Here is a 22388-nt window from a genome sequence, read left to right as displayed (position 1 = left end):
TGTGTATGTATATGTATTTGTGTGTGTGTGTGTGTGTGTGTGTGTGTGTGTGTGTGTGTGTGTGTGTATGTATATGTATTTGTGTGTGTGTGTGTGTGTGTGTGTGTGTGTGTGTGTATGTGTATGTATGTATGTGTGTTTGTGTGTATGTGTGTTTGTGTGTGTGTGAGAGAGAGAGAGAGAGAGAGAGAGAGAGAGAGAGAGAGAGAGAGAGAGAGAGAGAGAAGAAAGAGGGTGTGTTTGGTAAACAGTGCCCATTTTGGTATGTGTGTGTGTGTGTCCTGTCATGTCCTATGGATCAACTCTGTTTCCCTTTGCTCTGCAGGTTCTCTGACACCCTGGAGCTAGCAGATGATATGGCCATTGACATTCCCCATATATGGCTGTATCTAGCGGAGCTGGTCAACCCCATGTTCCGCGAAGGAGGAATCTCTATGAGAGAATTATTTAGGTAAGCACCTAGAGAGCACTCAATGCCCCTGCTCCCCTGGCTATTTTTAGACTCAAACAACTCTGCAGCAGTACCCATCCGATGACTGAAAAGGAGACCCTGTTCTCGTACTGTATAAAAAGATTTCGTTTCTGTGCTTTTTCTGTTTCTTTCTCAGTGAATTTAGCAAACCTTTACTCCCTGTGGGAAGAGCTGGGATATTATTTTCTGAAATATTGCACCTTCTATGCAAACAAATGGTAAGAATTCATAATCTATCCTTAGTGCATGCAGAATGCCCTCAAAACATACTTCTATTCACACATACTTTATGTAATCGATTCATACTTGTGTCACAAAAGTACACTGAAAATCAGGTTCCTTATCAGGGTAGCACCTTTCACCTGCGTGTGAGCTGTTCCTGGTCTATTTTAAGTATTTGTTTACTTGTGTGTGTGTGTGTGTGTGTGTGTGTGTGTGTGTGTCTCTCTCTCTCTCTCTCTCTCTCTCTCCCTCCCTCTCTCTCTCTCTCTCTCTCTCTCTCTCTCTCTCTCTCTCTCTCTCCTACAGAGCCATAGGAAAGTGGGGGCCCTATGGAGGGAATCAGGACTGATTTGGGCAGATTTCCTCCCCGAGGGCTCCGATGTGCACAGCTTTATCGCTGAGCAGGTGAGAAACACTTTTTGGTTGGTGTGTGTGTGTATATGTATCTGTCTGTCTGTCTATCTGTCTGTCTATCTGTCTGTGTTTATGTATATGTATGTGTGTTTGTGTGCACATATGTGTGTGTGCATGCGAGTGTGTATTGTGTTTGCGCTTTTTGAGTGTGTGTGTTTCTCTTCCTTTGTATGACTGCGTTCTACAGTGGCTCTTTTCCATTAAGGACTGGGGCTGGCCCAGGGCTTTTTCCTGGTCTTAAACACCGGTGCGTAACCTCGGTGTTGTGTTCCCATAAGGAGCTGTAACATCGGGGACATTAGCTAACAATGCTAGAAACTTCTAAACAGTGCTTAGCAACGACACCACGAGCCTATGTCAAATTAATTACAAGGACATTTAAACAAGTCATTAAATCAGTGGTCCCCAAACTTTTTCTTCCGAGGGCCACCTCACTATTCCTGGCTCTAAGAGAGGGCCAGAGACTCGGAGTATATCAACCATAAATAGCTTAGTGCTGTGAACAACAGCAGTCTACCTTAGTTGAATATTCCATTACATTTAATCATAGGCTACTGCAATTTAATACCATTGCTAGCTGTGTTTATGTTGCCACCATGCCATATCAGTGTAAAATGTAGCTCAAATGAAATAATACTAATAAAAAGACTCTGTTTCTTTGCATACATAGCTCAAGTTGTGAACAAGCAATATCCTACAAATAATTTAAAGTTATCAAACTATGACAGTTTTATGAAGTGCTGGCAAACACATCTGAAATGACCACCATTCTAACTTTCACTCACCTGATGAGAACTTGGAACTCTGAACATTTGAACGTGTGAAAAAGAAAGTCCCAGAAATATGACTTGAATAGAAGTTAGTTATTAACAAATAATTGATAAACGTTTAGAATACTTTGAGCACTGATGCAGTCAGCAGTCTGATGCAGTCATTGTTTGCAGGTAGGCCTACATTTCATTCCGTTTTGATGGCAAACGCAAAACAGCGCCAAAACAACCACCAGTGGACAAAAGGAGTACTACATGTGTACTGTTAAGACTCACCATAGAGAATGAATGGGGAAATTACGGAGGTTATAGTTTGACGATGTCGTACTCCTATGCGGGCCAGATGCTTTATACCACGGACATGTTTTGGGGGGCCACCCAAAATGAGTTGGCGGGCCGTATTCGGCCCGTGGGCCGTAGTTTGGGGACCACTGCATTAAATTGTAAAAAGCAGTATCCTTAATTCTTTTCCAAAGTTTTAATATTATGTAGATCGTTTTTCTTCACAAATATACTCAGTCACTTCTGTTCCTAGGCAACCCTAAACAAATGCTATGGGTCTGTTTTTAAACTTCTCGGGTTTTATTGTTGCATCGTACTCCATTCCTAAAGTCCTCGGTTCAGCCCCGATTTGGCCCTGCCCTACTCCAGGGCCATCTTGAGGCCGCCTGGAATATTGCCCCGGTCCAAAAGTCTAAGGCTTTACCCCAGACACCAGGGTTTTACCCCATAGTGGAAAAGGGCCGCTGGAATCTCTGTAAAACTTGCCTTGTCTTGCTCTCTCCCCAGAAGCTAGAGTTTACCCTATCAGACAGCTTGAGCCTCAATGAAGCACCTTCAAAGAGAACACTCTCGCCTGAGGAGCTGAACAAACACCTTGAAAAGCTGCTCCTGGAGGATGCGGCGGGCGATGAACAAATCTTTGACTGGGTAGAGGTATGACTGAACCTTCAGATGATTTCAAACCCTTGGGTAGGCTGAAAAGAAAGGCATTACACACAGTGATCCCACTTCATACAAACTCGAAGTGTCCATATTACAATAATGCAAGTCAGCAGTTGAATTATATAGTGTTCATCTCATGTAAACAGTTCTATTACACTAAACCTAATCCTAATTCCGAGCACATGCTCATGTATCCCTTTAAGCTGCATAGGACATTGCCATTCACATTTAATGAATTGGGTACATTACATATAATAACGCACATAATGTCGTGACACGGTTCAGAAATGTTGGAGCCTCTGTGTAAATGTTTTTTGTCTAGTTATTTCTGAAATGATTTGTCTTATTTGTCTCCTCAGGCGAATCTGGATGAAGCTGAGATGAGCTCCCCTCCCTTCCTGAGAGCTTTAATGACTGCTGTGTGCAAAGCAGCAGTGAAATGTAAGTGTAACTCTCCTAACTAACCTGGACAAACACACATACACACACACTCACACACTCTTAATCACACACACATACACTCAGTAGGGGTCTGCACGGATAGTGGAATAATCGGTTAACAGTTTGAGATATACTATTCAAACATTAATATCCCTGTTCACTTATTTTGAAACAAACAGAATCAGCATAGCATAGCATCTCCAGAAACAGTGGATCAGAGATATTTTCCCCATTTCTTTGTTTTGTTTATATAATGTATTTGTGAATGTAGCCTACACAATGCAGAGAAATAAACAAGATATAAAAGGTAGACCACCGAATTCACAATCTAATGAAGGACTGTTATTGCTTGAGACTATTGCTAAGCACACCACGTCTGGAAAGACCAGACACTATCCACCTTATGTCCTGGATAATACACCCTCAAAATAGCAGTGTGGGCAACATGAATAACCAAATTATATCTGAATAACACTGTTGGTTATTCAAATATTATAAATTATTTGTATGCACACCCTACACTCAAATATGTGTGCCCATTCACACAGACACATATAAACACTTAGACTACACACAGCTGGTGTGATCCAAAGTAGCTGTCTTTGGGGGAAAAAGAGCAGGCATGGGACAGTAGAATTTGCTCTGGACGCTTCAAAGATGAAACGTTGGAAACCCTGTTTTGTGTTAGTTTGGGAGGCAGTGAGCCCTCATTGCTCTGATGACTTGTTTTGTATGCACAGTAAACATCTCACACACTCTCTCTCTCTCGCCCCCCCCCCCCCCCTTCTCTCTCACTCTCTCTCTCTCTCTCTTTCACTCTTTCTCGCTCTGTCCATCTCTTGTGTACAGGGGACGCCTCCTCCTGTAGAGTGGACACAGCCATCATCCAGAAGAGGTTGCCTGTATTACTCAAGTACCTTAACTCAGACACAGAGCGCCAGTTGCAAGCACTTTATGCACTTCAAGCATTGATAGTTAAACTGGACCAGCCCCCAAGTAAGTAACACTTGAGGTGTTCCAGAAATAGCTGTTTCAAAAACAAACAAAAATGGTTCTGAGAGACCCTAGTCACCCTGAGCCATTTCATAGATTTGATGGTGGGGAACAAATGTCAGCATGTTATGAAGGTGTGTTATGTTTACAAATGTCAGCATGTTATTAAAGGTTCTAAGAGGTTAAAGGCTCTAAGCGATGTAGGGTAACGTTACTTCTGTTGACGTTCAAACAAAACAGAGCTAGCTCGCTACTCCCTCCTGTGCAATTGAAACTCTCCTAAATGTGCATCTGGTCGGTGATTGGCTGGAACAGTTTATGTTTTTATGGTCCAGGCTCGACCAAGTTGTTTTTGTTGCCATTTTTGGAACCTGGGCCAAAGACAGAGACTGCGTTTTTTACAGTGTATTCGGGGCACAGGCAGCTAGCGGATGGTGAGGTGATGTTTGCTGTATGTGACAAAATGTTTTAGCCTAGAAAGTGGGTAACATTGCTTAGCGCACCTTTAAGGTGTGCTATAGCCTATGTTTACAAATGCAGTCATGTTATTTAGGTGTGCTATGTTTACAAATGTAATTATTAATGTTAGTAAGGAGGTGTTTATGGTTTCAGTGACCTTTGCGTTTATTTTTATAATTTATAAATTTTATAGTATTGATGTTGTACCACAAACTCTGACCAAAGCCAAGCCCAGCACTTGGATACATTACTATGCCACATTAGACAGCAACAAAAGTGTGGAAACGACTGTCATAATGGCACTTAATGAGAGGTCATCTGAGAAGAATGGACAAAATTGGACCATGCTTAAAGGCTTCATTTTGGACTGAAGCACACCATTTAAACAAGGAAGTGCCTCAGCAGCTGTAAAGCTCTTCCACATCAAACGACCACGTGCAACTCAAAGCAGTTTTTAGCTGCAGGGTTTTTGAGGCCTAACACCACAGTCTGATATGCTCATTTCCCACTAAACTCGTACTAGTGTGAAGGGCCGCCTTCACCTGTTGAAAGTAGACTTTGTATTGCATTTTTTTATATCAGGATATACTTCTGAAATTTTTATTTGGTAAGTAAACCTATGGTGCTTCACCCCAAAGTCTGGAGTTCCTGGCACTTGGCACTGTATTGCTGTGCAGCAAGGATCATGGTTTGAATCATGATTGTAGCCAGAGCATTGCTCTGTTGACACTGCATGCTAGACACAGTGAGGTGTGTGTTTCATGGGCTGGTTATTTTGAAAAAGGCCTACTGTATCTTGGTAGGGCAAGGCTGTCACTGGGGCTCTGTATGATACCGGGGAATGTCCCGCACATGTAGTTATTCACACCGTACATTTTCCAGCTCTGCTTTACCACATTTGACTAATCTCATCAATACCCAATGGACCCTTTCATCAATAAAAACAAAAACAATGCTTGAACGTTCTATTTGGGCCCCTATCTACTTCCTCTACATTAAGATAACATATGGAATGTTAAAAAGGAAGTCTTGTGGGGCCAACTATGATGCTGATAATGGAACTCTCTTGAAAGGGTCCATACCTGAACACATCAGATTTAGCCAGTTTAAATGACTTTGTTCATGCGGTCACTGGAGCACAGTGAGATCATGTCATTGAGTATTTCAGGAGGACTCAAAGACCTTGTGTTACAGGGTGATAGTCAATCATTGGAATTTGCTGCTGTTTCATATATCTGCTATTTCCTTAAAGGAATCGTATGTAAGAAATGTATTTCAATTAATCATAAAATGGCCCTGGTATGTCACAAGACATTAAGAAATCATGTTCATTTCAAATACTTATATTACTGATAGCAGTAGTCCTGCCAGGATATTGTCATTTAAAAAGTGAAGTTGCAGCCCTCAACTGATGTTGATGTGTTTTGTCATGTCATGTTCTGTTTTGGCCTGATGCGCCACCCTCCACCTATCTACTAATCACAAAGTCAGTAGTGTTTCAGCATTCCGGGTTGGCAACCTCGAGTCAGGGAGGAGGGGATACAACACTCTACAGTAATTTGAAAGTGATTGCAGTACCAGTTTTGGCCACAATCTTACATATGGTTCCTTTAAGACTCTGAGAGTAAAGAATCCAAGGGCAGGTCACATGGCATGATGGGTTGTGCATTAAGGGAAGACTCAGTCACTGAGGGTTTGCTGGTGTGTGCAAAGTGAATGAAAATGTATTTTCTTTCTCAGACGTAAATGGCGTAATGGTCACGTGTCATTTTTTTGTGCTGTTATTAACTGTGTGTGTTTTTTTTTTTAACATCATCAACTCTTTCTGTGTTTTTTTCCTAGACTTGCTCCGGATGTTTTTCGACTGTTTGTATGACGAAGACGTAATCTCGGAGGATGCGTTCTACAAATGGGAGTCAAGCAAAGACCCGTCAGAGCAGCAGGGCAAGGGTGTGGCCCTCAAGTCCGTCACAGCCTTCTTCACCTGGCTGCGCGAGGCCGAGGAAGAGTCAGAGGACAATTGACGAAGGGCTGCAGGACAAAACTAAAAAAAAAAAAAAAAAAAAAAAAAAAACCAATAGGAAGAGAAAATGGACATGTTTGCCAATTAGTGCTAAAAAGGACAATGGTCGCTGCAAAAAAAAAAGATAACTGCATTATCTAAAACAAAACAAAACATAACAAAGCCACACATATGAATCGGCTGGAAGAGAAGAGGATGGTTGAGATGAATGGGGGGAGAGGTTTATGGTACGGTTTTCCACACCCACAGCGACGTGACTTAACTTTGCTGGAGCACTAAACAAAAAGAAGAAAAGAGGGAAAAAAACATGTATTATTTATAGAACTATTTCAGTTAAAAGTTTTTAATTTTCTTTCTTTTGTTACTTTTTAAGAAAAAGACTTTAATAATACGAAAAAAACGTGCTACAAAAGAAAAAAAAAACATCAGTTCAGACTCTTTAATTTATTTTTTTTTAAGAACTGCAGATATGAAATGTATTTAACATTTGCAGGTGGTCAGAATGTGAAGGCTTTGGAGGATATAGAAATAATGAATTAAAATTATGTTAATAATATTAATGATTAATAATTATGGTAAAACCTGTTCTAAACAGCCTCCCTAATTTACCAGTTGTTCTGTTACAAACAAACAACGCGTCTGGGGCTGAAGACGTAAGGGTACTAAGGAGGATTCATGGTTTAGCACGTCAAAAAGTTTAAGGGTATCATGGGGATAGCCACACCAATTTCTTCTGCTTTAGCTTGCTCTATGACACATATAATCCGGCAAAGTGGCAGAACTATGCATTCAAGCCACTACCAAGAGGCCGTGAAGCAACAACAAAACATTTGAATGAATGGAAATAAAAGAGCAAGCATCTTGTACAAAAACACTAAGAGATGTTGCTGACCCTGAAGTGCTTGTAATTCTTCATACTGATAGAGCAAATCTAAAGCTTGTAAATAAATGAAAAAAAGAAATAAAAAAACAAAACCAACACTGTCTCAGTGGCCATTTTCCATGTCGGCATGATGTAACTTTTCCATTTTCAAATCTTCAGAAACTTTTTTCTCTCACAAAAGTGTCCACAGCCACAAGGAGCATGGCCCAGTCTCTCTGTATTGATATGGTCACTCTCAACACCACATATTAACAGTGATAGTCCCTGGCTCAAGTAATCTCCTTTGGTGGCAAAGGAAAATCATTGTGAAACGACACCGTATTTTTATGTAAACTGTTTATTTCTCATATACAAAATGAGACTTGTCAGAGAACTGTAATTGATGACATTTTTTTGGTGCTGCAGGCAAACTATTTGTATGCGTGAGTCTTGATCAACATCAAACACAAGTACATACAACTGAACTATCAATGCCAACATAACACACCGACTCATTGGACTACTGAAACAAAAAACACTGATGAAACTGCTTTTGGAAAGCTAACCTGGTAATGCACTCCAGTCTGTGAGTTTCACTGTGTATCCCGGCAACAAGGAACAACAAACAGCACTATGTACATCTACTGGTCACAAGTCCAGCCCTCTACACTGAACGATTGTGATCATGAGGTGAGAGACCTTTAATATACCTTTATTATCCCTGCAGACTGATTGACCCATAAACCTGTGTGGACTCTATGGAATCGGCTGGTGAATGTGATCTTAGGGTTGAGATAGAGAATCTTTGGGATGCATTCAGATAAATATTAGGCACATCATGAAAAAGAGTTATTCTCCTTTTAAAAACATTTGCCACAACCACTTCACTTTACAACAGTTTGCATCACTGGTTATGATGAACAAAGCCAATTACAAACTCTTGAACTAGCATTACAAATGGGATAAGCAATCAATGTTGGGATTCTCTTTGAATGGGTCCCTTCATTTATACAAACATAATTGCAAACTGATACTACTGGTTGATTTAAAAGGGACACTTTTGGGGTGGTTGCAAAGCAAAACCACTCAAACAGCATATCCGGTATACTGAACAGGAAAACACATGTAGGTAATTTTAAAAAAAGAAATTCCCTTGTGTTTGCCACTGAGGTCAGGTTCACAGTTCCAGTTAAACTGAAATAACACCCATTCACATTTCAGATGTGTTTCTACGCAAAACTGCCTTGGCCCACCCTGTTGTCCCAACCAAAGTCATCAATGCAAAGGGCTAAACCACTTGTGCTGCCCAGAGTCCTCCAACATCAATGACCTCCATTTCCCACCAACTGACTTAAGTTCAAAATCACTTCAGGTCTAATCCCTTGAGGACAACAGTTCAATGCCGACCTGCGAAACAGTATCGATATATTTAATCTGTGGCTTCATGTTGTAGTCTTCACCACACAAGAGCCCTTAAGGAGAGATGTTTGGACAGGTGATCAGTGCAGAAGCTTTGAATTCTTCTTCCAGTCTCTTTCTGAGCATTTGTGTCATCTGAGGTGTTCCAAGGAGAGAACAATCAAAGGTGTAGAGGGGAAGCGAGAGGCGCTAGGAGTCTTTGAGCATGCTGATGCGGGCAAAGATTTTCAGTGCGGGCCCCAGCTTTATGTTCATGGTGCTCATGAGGTGGTCCTCCTTCAGCAGCAGCAAGGCCTGGCCGTCGATCTCCTGCGAGCGGAACTCGTCGGCTATCTCCTGGCAACCTGAGGGGACAGAGGTGAGAAACAGGAACTTGTGTAAAAATGCATTTGTCTTGGTATAGACTAGAGGAGTAAAAAACAGTGCCAATAGCACCATGTTAAATCTTCACAACTACTAATGACACTAAAATCTGCACTACTACTACCAGAGACTTTTTAATGAGGAGCCACAGCACTCAAAAAATACTCCATAGAAATGCATTGGGCTAGTTTGTCACGCCAATATGGCTGGTGTCTACACATATCCCACCCCTTCCTCAGCAAACGTCGACATGTGAATACATTGAGCCAATCATATGTTGTGTTGTGAAGACATCGTGCCAATCATGTGTTGTGATCTTGCCGCTGGAGCAAGATTGGTGTCGTGAAGCCTTACGCACGCGCAGTTCGACCCAAAGACTGTGCCCGATGAGTGCCCATAAAACGTTGGTATATGGCCGCCGAGTGGAGGGACTTGCCTAAAAGGACTTTGCTAGTAGCTACCACCAACGGTGCGGCCACTTTCTGTTTAACATGGCTCTAGTGCCATGAATCAACCCAGTCCACTTCCTCTATAAGTGCATCAGATAATGGCTTCTACTCACAGTTAGGGCGAGGATTAGGCTTATCAATGAGTAACAACATGTATAGGATGATAAGCACGTTCTACTAAAGGCCTATACTCAAAACGTCCTAAAAACTCACTTCATTAATGAATAACACTGGAAAACTGCCTAAGGCTTTGTTAAAAAGGGGACTCTCCCAACAGGCTTGAGTAAATATTCTCACTCATTCTTCACTCTGCTGCACGTTTGGTGTGGCTGATGAAAAATACCAATATGAGCACCACACCCACCTGGCAAAGAGCAGATAAACTCGTAAACGTCCTCCACATTCCACTTGGCAGGGTCACTGGGCAGGAAGGGCTGGTTGAGCAGGGGTAGCTCGTGCTCATGCCTCTCCCCGTGCTCCGCCGAGCCCCGGTCATTAGTGGGAGGCCTCTGCGCCCCTGAGCTGGTGGCAGATAGAGGCGAGGGGGGCTCCTCGTAACTGGACATGTCCGAGCACTGGCTGGACTCCCCTTGGCTGCCCCGGCCCAGGTGTGGGGACGAGCGAGCGCCGGCCATGTGATCCTGGCTGTTGGAGGTGGCCTGTCGACAGGAGAAAATCTCAACACATGTACCATATACATATGCTACAGTGCTAACCACATATATAGAATCCTTTCTATATCTACAGTATGATGCTAACTTTAAAATCAGAATCAGAACTGTGTTTTAGTGGTCAAGTCTGTTACACAAGAATTTTACAATTGTTGATTGTCTAGCGGTATAGACAAAAGTATACGTAATATACAATACAAAGCCAGTATAGACAGTGCACAATATACAGACAATGTGAAAATATACACAATGCACAATACAGTAGTATAGATAGACAACATAGAAAGTGTACGATATACAAACAACGCGCATAGTAGACTACATGAGCAATGCATGGTCTACATCAGGGGTCTCCAACCTTGTATTCACATAGCTGATCTCCACCCAAAACCGCTGAATAAGATTTGTATGCTTTTTAAAAGGTTCCTTTCAACTCATTTACCTTTTCTGTAGATTTTGAAAATTGATTTCATAGGAATTTCATAGGAATTTTAACATGTTTCCCAAATGATTGGGTTATCAGATTCATGAACATCTTCCTCAAACAATTTGGAGATTTTTTTAGAAACAGGTAGGGAGCTACTGGTAGCTCGCAAGCTAAGTGTTGGAGACCCCTGGTCTACATATTCAGTTGTGTAGTTGCACTGATGTGCCAAGAATAGATGCATTACAATAACCATCATATCCACACTTCTATTAGACCCCTAGGATTGCCCCGTCAGGTGACTGAACGCGGGTACTAATAAGAAGGGGATTGAGCTCACCAGTTTCTTGGCGTCTGATGTTGTGCTGGAGGATCTTTGCTTTTTTAGCTTCTCCATTGTAGTGTGGCGATTAGGGAACAGGCCCATTCGCTTGGTACACCCAACATTATACCTAGAGCACATGCAAGCACACAAGGATAAGACACATGAATCAGTTACCCCATAAAAGTGCACAGAAGGTAGATATATATGTTGTTACAGGCCCCAAAATTCATTCAGTCCAAAGACTGAAGCCAGGGGAAAAAAAGTATTTACCTCTTAGCACAAACAGTTGAGCAAAACCTCTTTGACCGCTTGAAGTTGTAAGCAAAGTCTACTTTGCCACACAGCTCACAGGAAAGTGTTGGCTCGTCCTCCTGATTTTTTAGCTCTGAAAAAAAAAAAAAAAAAAACATTCAGATGAGCCCTTAATCAGTGCAGAAAGCTTGCCTCAGACAAAGACATTCCAGAGTCAATAAGACTAGAATAAAACCTGATCTTCAGCCAATAAAGGTGTCAATCATAATCACACACCTAGCGTATTCTCATTGACGTCACTATTTTCTTTAGCTGTGTCACCTTTGCCTTCTATTCTCTTCATTATGCAGTCATGTGCAAATCTCTGCAACAATAAAAACAAATGGAAGCCCTGTACCTTGTTGTGAAAGATCCTCCATTTCAGAATCGGCCGTATTCACTGAATTTTCATGAGCTGCTTTCTCAGAGTCCGAATGTGTCTGTTGCTGTTGTTTCTGTTTCTTTAGGTTCTCAATCAACAGTGATGGTCTATCCACCTGAGTATATTTAGAGCACACAAGTTGCAACACCCAAACCACTTAGAACACTGTGCTTAAATTGTGATATATGCTTTCAGGTGGACTACACAAGCTCAATAAACAACATCATGTCAAAGGGGTACAGTGAAGATATCTCTTAAGTGAAGTACAGTGAAGACACATTGGGTCTACATGTCCACTAGAGGGAAGTATGTATCCTTTTAACTTGGAGACGCCAAGGTGATTGAGCAGACAACTATGATTTGTTCAGTTACTCTAACAGCTGATTGAATTCATTGGCTTGACTGTGGTTTAACTGAGGTTCATTTCTGACATCTAACTCCCTTGAGATTTCAGTTTGCGGACGTAAATGGGATGGTAGATGCTATGGACTCACTGGGAATGGCTCTGCTCCCTCCTGGATAACGAATCCTTCAATGACGTGCGTAAGGATCTGGGGCTTCACAATAGCCTGGGGTGGTTTACTCTCGCCATTTTGAGGAGTACTGCCGGTCACAGTGGGCGCATTGTTCCCATTGCCCGAGGTCATGGCTGGAGGTGAGCACACACCTGGTTTCGCATTCACTCTCCCCTCTGCGACACCCGCGCCTGAGGACAAGACAGTAGCATCCATCAACTTAGCAAAGGCAGTTCACATTTGCCTTCATATTGCAATACAACTTTATCGTTGATGTGAATAAGGATATGGCCATAGAAGGAAATGTAAGTTAATTAATTAATTAAAACAAGCAGGTTCAGCTTCCCCATAGGTCTCGACTGTCACTCAACCATTGGGCGTCTCGGTTTACGGTCCAAGATATGAAATTCATGCAGCCATCCATACGGCAAATAACTAAAAGGAACGATGTTTACTTTTGTAGATGGTATCAACATGGCTCTCCTTAGGTTGGTTTAGCTCGCATTAGTTTCACATTGATTATGGCCTCCGTAATCAAACAACGTAATTGTGCAAACATTGCATTCATGTGTGTGTGAATTCGCGGCACGACATGAAACGTTAGAGATCTGTGATCTTATGACGAATTAATTAGCATTGTAGGCTAATGAATGCAGCCGTCGGACACTAGTTAATGAAAGCTTTTACGCGCGGCTTCATTATGTAAACAGTACCCAAAAGTTATATTTGGGTACGCGCGCGCGAGTCCAGCCTATGTTCAAACAGTTATACTACAGCGACATTTGGCAGAAGAAAAAACCCGCCACATGAAGTCCCAACCCAAAGGCTCACGTACAGGGGTCCTGACAATAGTCAACAGCCTCCACAAGCACACGCCTTTGTTCCGTTCCGCGACTCAGCCAGTGGATCCTTCCACTACTATTCCAAGCACCCGTTCAAAGAGGAGGAAAGTGGACAAAGAGTTCCATTTTCTGCGTATTCCACGGCGTTGCACACGGGTTCCATAAATAGATACTGAGCAAGACAGGCAAATCTCGCCCAAACTTTTTTGTTTTGTTTGTACAAACCGACTCTCCCGCATGAGCAGCAGGGGCACATTCTCTAATCCCCTTTGTATGAGGGAACTGAATAGGAAACAGAGGAGGGTTGCGATTGGCTGAGTCAACTTGGAATTCTATCCAATGATGCCTTGTATTTACTAAGAAATGCGTCTGTGATTGGCTGAGAAAGCGTGATGGCGCTCTAACAAATATATGGAGGGAGAGCGAGCATGGTAAATTCTTGAATTCCTCACATGTCGTTTTGAAGGGAAAAACAAATCGAGACTCCAATTTTTGCCACTCTGATGGGTACCATTACAAAGAAATGTAATCAGTTATTTGTATTGTACAAAAAGATGCATGGAGTAATCTATTGCAATGGAACAAAATGGTTATGATTGGAATTGTATTGAATTGAAAAGACTCAAAGGAACATCTGCTAAATAATGTGTAGGCCTATTGCCACTAACTGCATCCATTATGAAGACCTTTGACTACTGGTAAAATTAACTGTTTGACATGTTCCATATTTGTCATTTATTTCCCATCAAGGTACACTTGGTTTGGCGCATGGTTTCTGGAACACCCCATCATCATTAAAGGGACACCAGGCAACGTTTTCGTGTTAATTACTCATCTTCGTAAATCGGTATATGGTTAAACGACTCATTACAGTGCGAATGAAGACTCTCTCGCCCGTCCCTACTGCCTGTAGGAAGAATATCCCGCTTGCAAGTTCAGTGTATCCTACCCGCCGACCGAAGCAGGATCAATTACATCCTTAGAAGCAGGCTACTAAACGCTAGCGATTGTTGCAAACGTGTGTATAATGGCAGAGCTGGCGAAAAAGCAGCGAAAACCCTTGACGGAAGATGCAAAGAAAAGGAAAAGAGCTTCAGACCGAGCGAAGGGGGAGTTTCGTAGAGAAAAAGCATCAGGCTTGCCTGGTGTCCCTTTAACAGAATGTGTTAATGTTAAAGTAAAAAATAACAGGTTAAAAACAGATAATGAAAATGAATGGCAGATAAATACCTTCACCTTGGTAAACTTCCGATATTTACATGTAGGCCTTAGCAGCCTATTTATCTCTGACCAATGATTGAGACATGTTTTTACTCAAAAGTATTGTATCTGTCCTAGCACACATTTGCACAACAGCTGAAACTGGCCCAGACTTCACAGATGCTCTTACCATCAGCTAGCTGGAAAGAACCATCAGATATCATCTGATGCGTCTGACTTAGTGGAAATAGAGGTTGAGACAGGTCCTCTGATAAACGCTATTGGCTTTCCCATTGACAAAGGGAAGCCAGAATAACACAGAGTGGCTGATGGAAACTCAATCTTTCATGAGGACAGAAGAGTCCATTTAAAGACTTCAAGTCAGCAGGTGTGCGATGCAAGGCGACAGCATCGATTGACGTATGCAGACTGCAGGACACCATAGAAATCTGAATTTAAAATCAATGCATTCTTGGTTTGTGGTCACCAACCATAATTGTCCTGAAGCAGAATCCAGTTCACTTTTCTGGCAGGTGCAACATGACCGTAACCGTTAGCAACTGTTAGAATATATATTGAGAAGCACTGGGTGAACACATATTATAAGTACATGATGTGACTATTACAAGTCACATATTCCTGAATTTTGAATACTACAGCTGACTTCACAAAACTGTATTGAAAATAACTAATTGAATACAAGTTCTTGGTTTACTTCAGATGAGTCATGTGTAAACCTCTTTGCTTCAAGTACCAATATGAAAAACTAGAACCTTCGTAGAGATCTAATAGACTGTTATAAAAAACACTGCCCTTTGGGTACACACTCATGCCACACTCTCAAAACACGTTCTGGCATGTAGTAATAGAGATCCAAGCACTGTAGCACAAAGCCTGATCTTTACAGACACACATAAAGAGCTTTTAAACACTGTCTTTGTTTGTTTTTCTAAACCATTTCATTGTTTATACATTGTTTGTATTTTCTGCCATTCAGTGCCTTGACAGCCATTTGAAAAACACCCAATGATTTATGACTACCACCACCACCATCACCACACAGAGGCCTAGTCTGTTCTGTGTGGTTGATGGCAAAAACAGGAGAGGATTTCATTTTTGGTGTCAACTACACAGTGCAGACCAGGCCCTTTGGTCTCCTCATATGTTACAGATTATCATTCATAATTATGAGTCTGATTGGATGGGCCCTGATCACACCTGCCTGGCAAGCGGACTGTGTCCACCTTTATTCCGTCCGTCCCAGTGGGGATTACCCAGCGCAGCCCCCTCTCCCCTAATTATGGCGAAAGCTGTCACTTTCCCCCCCGAGTGCCGGCCCCGGACAATAGACACTGGGGCGTAACAGATTTAGCCTTCCGCTTGAGGGGAGCAAGAGAGCGCGGCCATCCAGTCCTTTTGTGTTGGGGTTTGGCAGGCCTACAGATGGCAGTGACGTTGTCGCCTCTCTCTCTCTCTCTCTCTCTCTCTCTCTCTCTCTCTCTCTTTGTCTCTATCTGTCTCTCTTTCTCTGTCTCTCTCTTTCTCTGTCCCTGATTCTCTCTCTCTCTCTCTCTCTCTCTTTCTCTCTCTGTGTCTCTGTTTCTCACACTCTCTGTCTCTCGACTCTGGTTCGGTCAAATCAAAGCCTGGTAGTCATTATTAGGTCTTTTCATCGCCCAGGCCTGAGCTCATGGCTTGGACTAAGCGTGCTTCATCAGTGCATGGTTAAGGAAATCAGTGTCAGCGTCAACACAGAAAATTAGGATGAGAACAGAACATTTCTTGTGGGCATAAGTTGTATGTGTTTACTTTTCTGATGCATGCCATCAGTATGCGACACAGTTGGATTTTTTTTTAAGCCGTGCTTCATGACATGCATGAATTTTTCCCATGACCTGAGACTTGGCTACTCATATTCTTTACTAATCTCTCCTAATTGGCCATGCAGATCCTGCATGCTGTGATTCAGCACAAATGCGCACAGTGGGCATCTAAAGTATTACAGGAGACACTCAGGCGATCTCTCAAACCGCCTACTTGCACACTTCAAATACTTACCGTAGTTTAAGTACATAGTGCAGATATTGGGACAATAACAACCATCGAAAAGTGGGCACAATGCAAGTAAGTGCTCAGTGCACACTAGCAGTGTGCTGACGGAAGTATGCAGTTTGAGACACAGCCTCAGATCAGATGATCAGGGATTCAGCTAAAATGAAATTCTGAGTTTACCCCATTTCAATGGAAGACAGTACAATCTGAAGTTGATTGCATCTGAGGCTAACCCAAGTTTTCAAAATGCATTTAGATATTAAAGAGAATTATAAGCAGGACTCAGTGTTCAAGGATGTATAGAGTATTTCAAACATTGCTTGGTATGTTGGGGTTCTGCATTATGTTTTGCATCAGTTTCTGTGTGTGTGTTGGTGAGCAAATCTTGTCCCCAGATGGCATGAACTGAAGATAATGGATTATGTAGAAGAGGGGTATCCCTCAAGGAATATCTTCCTAGGAATATATGTCACTGACTAGTATAGCCATATCCATGTCGTTGTCCTAAGTACAATGCAGTTCTAAGCTTTTAAAAAATATTATGGCCTCTGTATATCATAGACTTTGATTGAATTTATTAGACGATTAGAAGGAGCAAATAGCCACTACATTGTAGCATATTTGGTATTTACATCTTATGCCTATGTAATGCATATGGTCCTCTGCATAATAGGATCTGAGTGGGTTGTGTGAGGGTTACCTTCAGTGTTTCTGCCTAGCAGACTTGATTCTGCATTGGGCTCCTCCAGTGCTGGGACAGACATCACTAGCTGGTGATTGGACGCAGGACACGGCACCTCAGCCATGGGCTGTGCACAGTTCTGTTGCCCCACACCATCCTGAACTGGGGCACCACCCTGAGCAAAGGGGCAATGGCAGAGCCAAACCGGACAAACCAAAGATCAACCAAAGTCCTAAAACAACAAGCAAGCAAGGCAAAGACCAAACAGAAGATCTCCCCTTTAGAGAAAACAGGTGGTAAAACAATGCGAATGAGACTTACATTGGTCACTCCTGGCTGGACCTGAGGATTGGCAGCTGCCAGCTGCATGGGCTTTACATTGGCCAGTGAGGGGGGGCTCAAAGCTGGAGGGTGACCATTGTGAGGGAGCACCTGGGCAGTTACGGTGGAGTGGAAAATGACGGGCTGTGGGTTTGGCACTGCTGGCTTGGGCAGAATCGCTATGGTGCACTGGCTCTGGTTGTGGTTATGGTTCTGATTCTGCAAAGGAGCAGGCATGGCCGGCTGGATTGCCATGGCATGCACTGTATGGGCCTGAGTCTGCAAGCTGGATTGGATGGGGGTGGCTTGGGAAAGCTGGGCTTGGGACCTCTGAGGCAGCTGGGACTGCTGCTGCTGTTGCTGTAGATGCTGTTGCTGTAGATGCTGTTGCTGTAGATGTTGTGGTTGCTGCTGCTGCTGTTGCTGCTGCTGCTGGATTACAAACTGCTGTTGTTGCTGCTTGAGCAACTGGTGTGTCTGAATCTGTGTGTATGCTGCAACAGAAGTGAAGAAGAGGATTGTCTATCATGTTATGTTATATATGTGTCATGTTATACATAAAATCAAATCAAATGGCCCCAGCCGGGGCACCTGGCGGAGAGGATTCAAAGCCAGGATACAATCTTGGTTGACTTTATTTATTCTCTCTATTCACTCTTTGTAAAATAGAGAGAAAAATATTTGTTATTGTTATTCAAAATGCATGTGACCTTTTACGAATTTGAATTTGTTCCTCGACCATGCTGTGGAGAAGCAGTCGTGAGGTCGGGTTTACTGCTGGTGGAAGGAGTATTTGCTAAATAAACATCACACAGCCAGAGGCCAGAGGCATTAACATAGAGAGTAGGACAGAGAAAAACAAACAACCAGGAAAAAAAGATCCCTTTGAGTTGTAAAAGCAGGGCTATTCAGAAGCCTAGCGCCCTTCTCCAAGAGGAGAACAACCATGACAGCCATTACTCAACAGTTTTGTTTTCACAGTTGTTTGTGTAAGTCAGAGACAGAACCTGCTAGCAGCGCTTGTTGACGGGGAGGATGTTGAGGCGAGAGCTAAATTATACCACAGACAGTCGTGTTGAGACTAGTGAAATAGTGTGCTGTGCATGAACACTCACATATACACACACAAACATTCTCTTTCTCTCTCACTCTCTCTCACTCTAAACCCTCTTTCACACTAACACACTTTCTCTCTGAATGCTTTTCTCTCTCACAAACACACATGCAAACACCACACATACACATACACATACACATACACATACACATACACACACACACACACACACCCTGACTCACTTACTGCCACTAAAAGGGATCATTGGCAATTCAGATAAAAATCAAAGGGAAACAAGCCATTCCCTAAATGTCTACATCTGATAGGAGAAATTAGCCCTCTGCTTTGTCCACATGAAACATATCACCATGGCCCCCTGCATAAGCCTGAGTCTCCTTTACCCATAATGCCCCCCAATCCATCAGTTGCATTTGGGAAACTGACACCGTGCTTTCTTTGGGTTAATGGGTTCACTCAGCTGCACCCTACCCCATACAGCACAGCAAAGTACAGCGTTGGCTCCCAGGCCCTCTGCAGCATAGCTCAGCACGTAAAAGCAGAATGAGTTCCCTACGAGAGGAGAGGAGAGGGGAGGGGATGGGAGGTAAGGGGGGGGAGAGGAGAGGAGAGGAGAGGAGAGAAGAGGGGATGAGAGGAGAGAAGAGGGAGTAGAGGGGGAGAGGAGAGGCCTGCCATGTTCACACCCGTGCACCCATGTCTCTGCACCTCCCTGACCTGATATGGGCGAGACGTCCTTTTGTTGTGGGTTACTTACATGTATGCACGCGGCATACCAGTCCCCCCTCCTGGTCTTTCTAAACCCCCAGAGGCACTTAAACTATATAAAATAGGCATGTTGAAATTCACACGCCACTGTGGTTTTGAGTTTCTCTGCTCCCTGCTGTTACAGTGGAAAGTTTTTTTTTCTTCTTCCCCTCTTTTCCGTCAGTGTAAGTTATCGGGAAACAAACCTCACCCCCCCCCCCCCCCCCCCACACACACACACACACACACACACACACACACACACATACACACCCCCCAGTGCCTGCTCAGGCGGCTAAAAAGGTTTATGACAGATTGATCGTGGTGGTATGTAAAGAATGGACAAATGTAGAAGCTGGTTTAAGTGCACAAAATTCAGCATTCTCCATGGTACATAGCTCCTGACCTTAGTGACAAGGGGCTCCAGTAAATCTAAAACGTGACTTAATGGCCGGCAAACACCAACACAGCTAGCTTCGGGAACTTGATCCATTTCCTCTCTCAAACTCTTGGATATACATATTAATCCGAGCCAAAAACAGCCAACTTACAGTGTACTCTGACACTTCCAGGGGTGCTCAGTCAGTGTAGCTTCATATAGAGCTCGGTCTATCCTGCGGATAATTCCACTCACCCTTTGAGAGGTGGAAAAGTTGAGAGGAATCAGAGTGTGAAGCTGAGCCACTGCCGCAGCATGTTTGGTGGGTCGGTATGGAGAGCAGTGGGAGAACGAACGAGAACCGCAATCTGGCTTGAGTTCCACCCACACATGAATGATTAATTCCAGCCTAGCACTCAGGGGGTCTAGGCAGGTTAGAAATGCCCTCTCACACACACAACGGAGAGAGGTACTTTGAGCCTCTTCATCTACTCTGGTGACTCACTCTCTCTACTATCTACTTACATGCTCTGGATATCTCATGTATAGGTTGGATATTTTCACTGCTGGTTATTATTATTATGGAACTGCATGAATAATGTTTCTTTCAAGGCTTGGTGAACCCAGGCGAACATGTTAGCAATTTTTTATTAGTCTGGAAAGGATCCCATTGACGCCCCATTTTGGAATCACCAAAAACCCAGGAGACAGATATGAATGTGTATTTTCTTTGGAATTGAGTAAACTACCTCATTTGAAACCTTTGTTTGGTAAGAGTTTAATGCACCAACTTAAGTTTAATTTCATGTTGGTCATGCCCCTGAAGGTCGTAAAACAGGAAGTTCGGAAACGGGCTTAGAGGCGATCCTTTCCAGTAGGACCTGCAGGTTCGTCTGGATTCACCCAGGCTAATTTCTTTCCTCTGTGATAATATGACATTGTGACATAGTTTGGTAGATAGACCTTTACCGCAGTTGAAACAGACATGACTCCTATTCATCACATATGTGTACAGTAAGTGGCGTTTCAGCACCCGTTTGGAAGGGTTCCATGGGAATGCCCTGAGAGTGAATCGACTGCATTCAGCCTAGGGGCCCAATCCATAGTACTTATGAGGATCGGTATGCGCAGGCACACTTAAACTGAATCAGCGTGGAGAGAGAGTCACACACACACACACACACAAATTGGCAGGATGGAGGTGATACACACCCACACACTCTCTCTCTCTTTCACTCACACACACACACACACATAAACATTTGCTTCTAGCTGCATGTTCTCAAATATATGAGGCAGATTCCTGATTACAAGGCAACATGTTGAACCCAAACTGAAACAAATTGTACATTGCAGTTGAGAGCTATTGATTTAAGAGGCATGCCTGGAGGAGGGGGAGAGCTTCCTGCTGCCCCATATACAAACTACATCCTCTAGCCCACAGCCCTAACATGCATGCGCACACACACACACACACACACACACACACACACACACACTTACATGCATTCAATCGCATGCATAAACAATCACACAGACACCCTTTACGCATATGCATACATGGACATTCAAACATATGCATTCTCTCTCACACACACCCTTATGCATACAAACACATGCAAGCACATACATACTTCACTCACACAAACACACAAACACACACACACGTCCCTTCAGCTCATTATAGTCCCCTCAGATCTACACTGACCCCCCCATGTAAGAGCCCCCTGGTCAAAGGTTCCAACAGAAGCCCAGTGCCGCGTCTGCAGGGGTCACCCCAGGAGAGGGCCTGTTCTCACTTAAGAGCCCCCTCTCAGCTGCCCGCGGGCCTGTGATGGTCCGGTACAGCAGCCGCCACGCCGCTGCTGGCTATGGGCTTTTCATGTCTAATGAGATCCTCATGAAGGGGAAAATCAGTTCATGACGAGGGAGGGAGGGGGAACGACAAGGTCTCTCTTTTTTGATTTTAGACAGAGCCGCTGCTGCTATTTGTTTGTGTTTTTCCAAGGGCAAACTTTCCACCGTTAACAAGTCAGACGAAAAGCCAATAGGAAACTTTTGGCTTTTGGCGATCACTGATCTCTGATGCTGATTGATAACCTGTATTGTGCCAATGAAGAATGAACCCTCTATTCATGGTGTATTCAGTCAGCTTGTTTCACATTATATTACTAAAGGTATTATACTACACATCATACTACAGACTTTGCTGAACTCCTTAAAATGAACTGCGAAAGTACAATTAAAAAGACATTGAAATATTTGCTATGAAGAGAAATTACTGTAACTCTTGATGTATGCATTTCCTGACATTGGCCATGGAGCCTTTTGCTGTTTCCTATAGGACTAGTTCAAAGCGTGGTAAAGACTGGCTGACCAGATGTTCTTGTCAGATAGACTGATGATGTGTTACAGAAACAGGAACATTTCACTGTGCAACAATTTCCTCTAGACATTAACAGGTCCAGCTTGATAACAGGCATGCTGCACTATGTTCAGGAAATACAAGGTGAAACCCTGCAAGTGCTGATAATGTATCTTCTCATATGGTGACAATCAACATGTTATGTTTCCTTCCTCTCCATTCTGCTCTGGGTCAGTAGTAGTCTAGCAGTTATTTGGTGAGTAAGGCGGCTTTTAGGACTCATTT

General features: G+C 43.1%; 2 protein-coding genes across 21 annotated transcripts in view; one reads left to right on the top strand and one right to left on the bottom strand.

The window, feature by feature from the left end:
• The window catches only part of eif4g3b (eukaryotic translation initiation factor 4 gamma, 3b), a 44908-nt gene extending 37190 nt beyond the window's left edge, over window positions 1-7718 (top strand). For all 15 annotated transcript variants that reach the window (XM_042096683.1, XM_042096692.1, XM_042096685.1 and 12 more), the window contains 7 exons: window positions 326-451; window positions 609-690; window positions 1001-1099; window positions 2668-2814; window positions 3183-3264; window positions 4114-4260; window positions 6559-7718. In XM_042096683.1, the coding sequence (XP_041952617.1) occupies window positions 326-451; window positions 609-690; window positions 1001-1099; window positions 2668-2814; window positions 3183-3264; window positions 4114-4260; window positions 6559-6740 (865 nt within the window). In that variant the 3' untranslated portion in view covers window positions 6741-7718. The remainder of the gene's footprint in view (window positions 1-325; window positions 452-608; window positions 691-1000; window positions 1100-2667; window positions 2815-3182; window positions 3265-4113; window positions 4261-6558) is intronic.
• A 225-nt stretch (window positions 7719-7943) lies between these two features.
• phc2a (polyhomeotic homolog 2a (Drosophila)) overlaps window positions 7944-22388 on the bottom strand; it is a 45225-nt gene continuing 30780 nt past the window's right edge. For 5 of the 6 annotated variants that reach the window (XM_042096698.1, XM_042096696.1, XM_042096695.1 and 2 more), the window contains 8 exons: window positions 17538-18031; window positions 17235-17391; window positions 12420-12631; window positions 11902-12040; window positions 11523-11637; window positions 11268-11379; window positions 10197-10491; window positions 7944-9364 (listed from right to left, as the gene is read on the bottom strand). In XM_042096698.1, the coding sequence (XP_041952632.1) occupies window positions 9210-9364; window positions 10197-10491; window positions 11268-11379; window positions 11523-11637; window positions 11902-12040; window positions 12420-12631; window positions 17235-17391; window positions 17538-18031 (1679 nt within the window). In that variant the 3' untranslated portion in view covers window positions 7944-9209. Of the gene's footprint in view, window positions 9365-10196; window positions 10492-11267; window positions 11380-11522; window positions 11638-11901; window positions 12041-12419; window positions 12632-13275; window positions 13706-17234; window positions 17392-17537; window positions 18032-22388 lie in introns of those variants that run through there. The other variant, XM_042096701.1, reaches the window with a different exon arrangement.

Source organism: Alosa sapidissima, chromosome 7, assembly GCF_018492685.1.
Source record: "Alosa sapidissima isolate fAloSap1 chromosome 7, fAloSap1.pri, whole genome shotgun sequence".
NCBI lineage: Eukaryota > Metazoa > Chordata > Actinopteri > Clupeiformes > Clupeidae > Alosa > Alosa sapidissima.
Note: the sequence above shows the minus strand (reverse complement) of the source record. Positions and strands in the feature narration are given on the sequence as shown.